Genomic DNA, 6,832 nt, shown 5'->3' with positions numbered 1-6,832 from the left:
TTGTGCTGCCCCCTGGTGGCATCTTGTGAAGGAGGGCAGGGCACTCAGCTATTGGAGTTCAACTCTTTCCACAAACAGCTGGCAGGCTGAGGGCCAGGGAAGGGCAGGGTCCCACTCAAGGTCAATGGGCCGTGGAGGCAAGGCAAAGCTAGGTTTGGCGGGCCTCCCTCCCACTCACTGTACCCGACCATCTCCCTCCGAGTCTCTTCTTTCCCTTTCTTCGTGGCCCACCCAGGCTTAGAAGCACCAGGCTCAGAGAAACTATGAACTGTGGGCTTCTCTGGTGGTCCAGTGGTTAAGATGCCATGCTTCCAGTGCAGGGGCATGGGTCCGCAGTGCACGGATAAAAATAAATAAGTAAAATAAAATAAAAAAGACTCCGAGCTGAGAGAACAACTCCAAATTATATTTTATTTATATAAAAAGGGCGTATTTAGCAAAAGACACTGAGAAAAGAGTTGTTATGGCCCAGGAGAAAAGGCAGGGAGGCCATGGCCTTCTGAGGCCCTGCTGGGGGAGAGGGGGTCTGGGCAAAGTGGGTAAAAGTCCTGGGTAAGTGCTGAGTGCTGGAGGCCACAGAAAGGAGACAGCTCCAGTTGGATCAACACTGTTGGCAGGTCATGGGTGAGACTCACAGTGACCTCGCTGCTAACTCTTTCGGGGGGTTCCAGTTAGTGCTGCCGACTGGAGTTAAGAGCCACCCCACTGGTTCCTGGAGGGTACCCACCAAAGGACACAGGACAGGAAGCCCAGGACGGGAAGTGCAACTCGGGGTGAAGGCCAGGGAGAAGCAGGTGCTCTGCAGTGGCCAGGAAAGGTCCAGAAGCTGAGGTGGAGTCGGGTCCTGTTACGTGCGGGCGTTCCGCTCTGTCTCTGCCAGGCACTCTCTGACGAGGGCCCGGGCATGGATGATGCCTGGGGTGGGCATGGGCAAGTAACATACAGGATCTCAGCGACCCTCCACAGTCGCAGGTCTGCCCTCCAGAGGAAGACCCCTCCCTCACACCCCGTTTCCTTTCAGTGAAAGGGACTATAATCTAATGAGGGACTCGATGACATTAGAGGTTTAGACGTTAACCAGCAAATTTACCCCGCTGAGATACAGCGTTGGGTGGCATCACCAACTCAATGGACATGAGTCTGAGTAAACTCCAGGAGTTGGTGATGGACGGGGAAGCCTGGTGTGCTGCAGTCCATGGGGTCGCAAAGAGTTGGACACAACTGAGCGGTTGAACTGACTGACTGAAATACAAATTCCCTGGTCCTTCCTTAGAAACTGACTCAATTTCAGTTCAGTTCCAACACGTCTCTGGATAGTGATCCTTGCCCTCGTCTAGGCTTGGTTCAGGCGGCCTCCAGAAGTCTTTCCTTCCCTACCTTGTGAAGAGTTGTTCAGTGTTTGCCTCCTGGCCTCACTCACCTCTCTTCAGGCGTTCCATGGCGCTCTTGCTGCCAGCATAGGTGGGCCGGATCTCTTTGCCCATCTCTTCTATGACAGACAGCAGGTCGGTGTAAGTGCTCTGGGAGCCCTGGGCGCCAGGTGGTTTCATTGCCTGCGTCAAAAGAGAACAGGGCAGTGAGTTCAGGCCAACAGGGCACCTCCAGTCCTTATCCCACGGGCAGTCCCTCAGCTCCGCTCACCTGCACATAGCCCATGGAGGGAGGCCCAAAGTCATTAAACAGTGGTCTGAAAGGGCCAGCGGCTCCCGGCACAGAGCCCGATGGTGATGGGACACTTCCAGCTGCAAGAGGAGCGAGTAAGCGGTCAGCGCGGGTCAGGAGCGCCTCCTCCCGGCGCTCCAAGCCTCGGACTAGATTCGCCCCGATTCCCTCCAAAGGCACGCTCCATTCCAGGCCGCTAAACTTCAGGACAAGCCCCCCTCCCGCTGCGCTCAGCCAACAACCCTTACGCGACCACGCCCACTTTACAGGCCAGCAAACTGAGGCTCGGCGAGGACAGGCGGCGGGCCTAGCACACTGCAGAACTCGGGCCGTCTTCTCTTCGGAGACCTTGACCGCCCGGGCAGGCAAGCAGGGATGGAGCTGGGTCCTCACCTGTCGGGACCGGGGTGCCAGGCCCAGGCGTGCTGGAGCCGGGGGTGCTGCTGGGGGCGGGGGCGATGGGCTTGTAGGACATCCCCAACTCCTGGGTGCGGCGGACGCCGGCCGGCCGCTCCTCCCGGGTTGGCTGCCTGGCCTCTGAGCCGCACTCTGATTGGCAGGCCGGCAGCACGCCCCTGGTAAATAGAGCTCGGGCCGGAAGGGCGGGCGGGCACGAACGATCCTTCACTCCCGATTGGCGCGTGGAGATGTCACTCGGCCCTCCTCATAGGCAGAGACCGGCCCCAACAGGCCGCAACCGCTGCTGATTGGCCTCCGCCTTCCGGACCTCGCACCTGTCTGCTTCGGATTGGGCGGTGGCCGACACCCTCCACAATTGGAGAGTTCGCGGCCCGGGGCCGGCGCGCTTTCAATCCGATTAGTCCTCAAGCCTAAGGGGCGGGGCTTCGGCAGCCTGAGAGCTGGGTCTGGTCCGCCGCGGTTCGCGCCGAGCTGGGTTCCCCGGCGCGGGTGCCGCCCTCGCACCTCACTCACGTTGCTTTGTACGTCAGCGTCCCGCTGCCCCGTCCCGGTTCGGCTGGGTTGTGGCCGCCGCTGCCGTCACCGCCGCGGCGCGCGCGCGCGCGCCTGTCCTCCGCTCTGGGTGCCGAAGGACGCAGGGCTTTGACGTTCCCAGCCCCGCGCCCCACCCTGTGCGCTTTTACGTCACCTTTCACCGGTTCCACAACCTGTCCCCGATTCGCGCATGCGCCCTCCCCGAGGCCTCCCCCATATGTTCCCATGGCAACGGGTCCTGCACCTACGCGGGTGATGCGCCTCTCCCTTCCAATTGCCTGGACTTCGGGTCTAGGTTGGTGTAAGGTCCAAGGGCGACTTCAAAGACTCCTCAGCCTGCCTCTCCCCCCCCCGCAACCCCACCAAATCCCCATGCCGGTGACTCATAATGACAATCGCAGGAACAGCTCACCTTGAATACTTAAACTGTTTGTCGGGCCCTGTACCATGGACCGTCCTGGATCATGGACTACAGCACCATCTGGGGTCAGACTGATGGTTGGAAGCTTAAATCACGTCCGCTAGCTGTTTGGCCTTGGGCAAATCACTTCAATAGGCCTCAGTTTCCCCGTCTGTAAAATGAAGACATTCAGTTCACTTCAGTTCAATAGCTCAGTCGTGTCCGACTCTTTGCAACCCCATGGACTGCAGCATGCCAGGCCTCCCTGTCACATCGCCAACTCCCAGAGTTTAGTCAAACTCATGTCCATTGAGTCGGTGATGCCATCCAACCATCTCATCCTCTGTTGTCCCCTTCTCCTGCTTTCAATCTTCCCCAGCATCAGGGTCTTTTCCAACGAGTCAGTTCTTCGAATCAGGTGGCCAAAGTATTGGAGTTTCAGCTTCAGCATCAGTCCTGCCAATGAATATTCAGGACTGATTTCCTTTAGGATGGACTGGTTGGATTTCCTTGCAGTCCAAGACACTCATAGGGTTGTTGTGGGGATTAAATGAATATTCATAAAGTGTCTACTGTTTCATTTCCTTTTTCCTATCCATATCTCCACTAAGATCCCTCCCCTCAAATCTCATTCCTCACAACCCTGGATCTTAGACTCTCCTCCAAACATTAACCTTTTTCCTGAGACTCTTCCTCCTCCTCAAAATCTCATGCCCCTCCCCACCCCACCCCTACCCCCGCCAGCTCTGTAGATTTTTTTCATGCCGAGGACATTGTTTATTCATTCAACAAACATTTTCTCACTCCATCCTCCATCTCAGGCCTTGTGCTGGACACTGATGGAAATGAACTAGTCATGGTTTCTGTCCTCAAGGAGATCCTAGTCTCAAAGAGAGACAGACAGGGAAGTAAAGCCACACAATAGAGTAAGACAGTGTGGATTCCTGGGGCAAGGAATTCCAGAGGGACAATTCCTCTGGAATTCAGAGTAAGGGTCCAGCCTTGTGACATCACAGAAGGCTTCCCAGTAGAGGTGACTTTCAATAGGTGAGTCAACAAAGAAACTGATGTTTTTATACAATGGACTCTTATTCAGCAATAAAAGGAAATTATCTACTCAGAAAAAGACACAGACATATTGCTAAGTGAAAGAAGTCAGTCTGAAAAAGACACATGCAGTATGATGCCAATGATATGACATTCTGGAAAAGGAGACTTATACAGAAGGTAAACAAGGTACTGGTTGCCAGGAGTTGGTGAGGGGTAAAACTGAGTAGGTAAAGCATAATCTGGAAATTGGAAATGAGTGGAGCCCATAAGAACACAGACAAAAAGCACTGCACCCTCGTTGATGATGTGGTTTCCCATGGGAGTATGGGCTAACAATTCTCGATGTTGGAATGAGAAGTTACAGGTAAGTGAGGAGGAGGAGGACGCTAGAATGATCCATGTGGTAATGGACCAGAGTTGGAGATACCAATAGGAACTCATGTTTAGCTTGATATAAATACAGTTGGTTATATGCAGAAATACTTAAAATGTTTTATATCCACAAGTTGGTGTACATATATACATCCTCATTCTATTAGAGTGCCTAGAAGCAACTTAACAGCCAGATCTTGGTTTCAAATACCATTCTCCAATAAAATGAAGCAGAGTTCCTTGGAGAAATGGCTGACTCTAGGACTGGGACCCAAAATATGCAAGATAATTCTGGAACAGCTAGTAGTGCCAGAAAGTAAGAAAACGCTAAAACAAAACTCAAAACTCCCAAACCCAAGCCCCTACAGTGATGGGGGTATGTCAGAGGGGCACAGGAGCCAAATGAAAGAGCTCTCAATGGCCAAAGGTGGAGCACTTTGAGCAAGAAAATTGATAAAATAGTACTGGATTATAACTTGTATAAAATATATATTGATATAAAAAATAGTGAGCAAATAAATGGAGAAAAGACAAATCGACCTTTAATAGGATTGGATGTAATAGGAGAAAGGAAATGAAATGAGTAATTTTACAGCACAGAAACCTGACAGAAACACTACTCTCAGCCAAGTGATCAATGTCAGAATCAATGATGATGTCATGTTGATAATATGGATAGTATATGTTGGGATGAGAACGCCATTCTTTTTTAAATATTTATTTGGCTGTGCTGAGTCTCAGTTGCAGCATGTGGAATCTAGTTCCCTGACCAGGGCGATTGAATCCCGGCCCCCTGCCCTGGGAGCCCAGAGTCGTAGCCACTGGACCACCAGGGGAGTCCCAGGAACCCCATTCCAACTGTGGTAAAAACAAGCAAATCCCAATTTAGGGACATTCTATAAAAATACCTGACTGGTATTCCTTAAAACTGACAAGATAATTAAAAAAGAAAATCCTGTAAAACCATGACAACCAAGAGCACCCTAAAAAGACATGATTTCTAATGTAAATGGTGTCCTGGAAAGCACTCTGGAACAGAACAAGGGAAGAGATGAAATCTGCATAAAACGTGGTCTTTAATGATAATGCATCACTACTAGTTAATTGGGCTTCCCTGTGGGCACAGACCGTAAAGAATCTACCTGTGATGTGGGAGATCCAGGTTCAATCCCTGGGTTGGGAAGATCCCCTGAAGAAGGGAATAGCTACCCACTCCAGTATCCTGGCCTGGAGAATTCCATGGACTGTCTAGTCAGTGTGGTCTCAAAGAGTCGAACACAACTGAGCAACTTTCACTTTCACAAGTGTTCTTGCCTTGAGAATTCCATGGACAGAGGAGCCTGGTGGGCTACATAGTCCATGGCCTCGCAAAGAATCGGACACGCCTGAGCGACTTTCACTTCACTTCGCTCACAGTTCATGAGCAGTGTCAGAAGTACCATTCTAATGTAAGATGTTACTAGAGTGTTGTGGTTCATTCTGTGTGTCGATCTGACTGGGTCATGGAGGTGCCCGGGCCGTAGGTCCAACATTATTTTGGAGTGTCTTGAGGGAGCGTCTGGATGAGATGCATTGAATCTGAGTACTAAGTAAAGTGAATGGGTCTTCCCAGTGTGGGCTGAAGATCTGAATGGAAAAAAAAGGCTGAGTGAGGGAGGAGTTTTGCCTGCCTGACCTTTGAGCAGGGTCACCAGGCTTTTGCTCTCAGACTGGAACTTCCCACATCAACTTTTCTGGTTTTGGGGCCTCTGGGCTCGGACTGGAACTATATCACCAGGTCTCCCATATCACTAGCTTGCTGACTACAGATCTGAGGATGGCTCAGTGCCCATAATTGCCTGAGCCGATTCCTTAATAATAAATATCTTTACACTGACACATCTCTTATTGGTTCTGTTTCTCTGGAGAGCCTTGACTAACACATGGGAGAAACTGGATGTGAGGTATTCAGGAGCTCCCTGTCCTGTCTTCAGTATAATTCTGTAAACCGGGAACTACTCTTAAATAAGTGGATTAACATCCTTATCGGGGTGATGGTTACCTGGCTGCATATGCATGCAAAAACTCACTGAACTGTACACTCATCCATGTTACTGAATGTACATTATACCTCAACTATTAAAAGTGAAACTGAGACTTCTCTGGTGGTCCAGAGGTTAAGAATCTGCCTTCCAGTTCTAGGGACACAGGCTTGATCCCTGGTCGGGAACAAAGATCCCGCACGCTGCAGGCCAACTCAGCCTGAGCACTGCATCCACTGAACCTGCACGCTCTGGAGCCCATGCTCTGCAATGAGAGATGCCCCACATGCTGCTGCAAAGACGCTGCTGCTGCTGCTGCTGCTGCTGCTGCTGAGTCACTTCAGTGGTGTCCGACTCTGTGCGACCCCAGAGA

General features: G+C 51.6%; 1 protein-coding gene across 3 annotated transcripts; it reads right to left on the bottom strand.

Moving 5' to 3' along the window:
• Nucleotides 1-385: 385 nt before the first annotated feature.
• CDK2AP2 (cyclin dependent kinase 2 associated protein 2) lies at nucleotides 386-2,736 on the bottom strand. Of its 3 annotated transcripts, none has more exons than XM_005903566.3 (4): nucleotides 2,056-2,736; nucleotides 1,642-1,742; nucleotides 1,421-1,553; nucleotides 386-915 (listed from the first exon to the last, which is right to left on the bottom strand). In XM_005903566.3, exons 1-4 carry the CDS (start codon nucleotides 2,135-2,137, stop codon nucleotides 848-850), a joined length of 384 nt encoding a protein of 127 aa, XP_005903628.1. In that variant the 5' UTR covers nucleotides 2,138-2,736; the 3' UTR covers nucleotides 386-847. The 3 variants fall into 3 exon arrangements, with proteins under 3 accessions (XP_005903628.1, XP_014336230.1, XP_014336229.1); XM_014480744.2 differs by having other exon boundaries at nucleotides 1,930-2,069; XM_014480743.2 differs by lacking the exon at nucleotides 2,056-2,736 and adding an exon at nucleotides 1,911-1,969.
• Nucleotides 2,737-6,832: the final 4,096 nt, after the last annotated feature.

This window comes from Bos mutus, chromosome 22, assembly GCF_027580195.1.
Source record: "Bos mutus isolate GX-2022 chromosome 22, NWIPB_WYAK_1.1, whole genome shotgun sequence".
Classification (NCBI taxonomy): Eukaryota; Metazoa; Chordata; class Mammalia; order Artiodactyla; family Bovidae; genus Bos; species Bos mutus.
The sequence above is the reverse complement of the archived record's forward strand: the minus strand, read 5'-3'. Positions and strand labels throughout refer to the sequence as shown.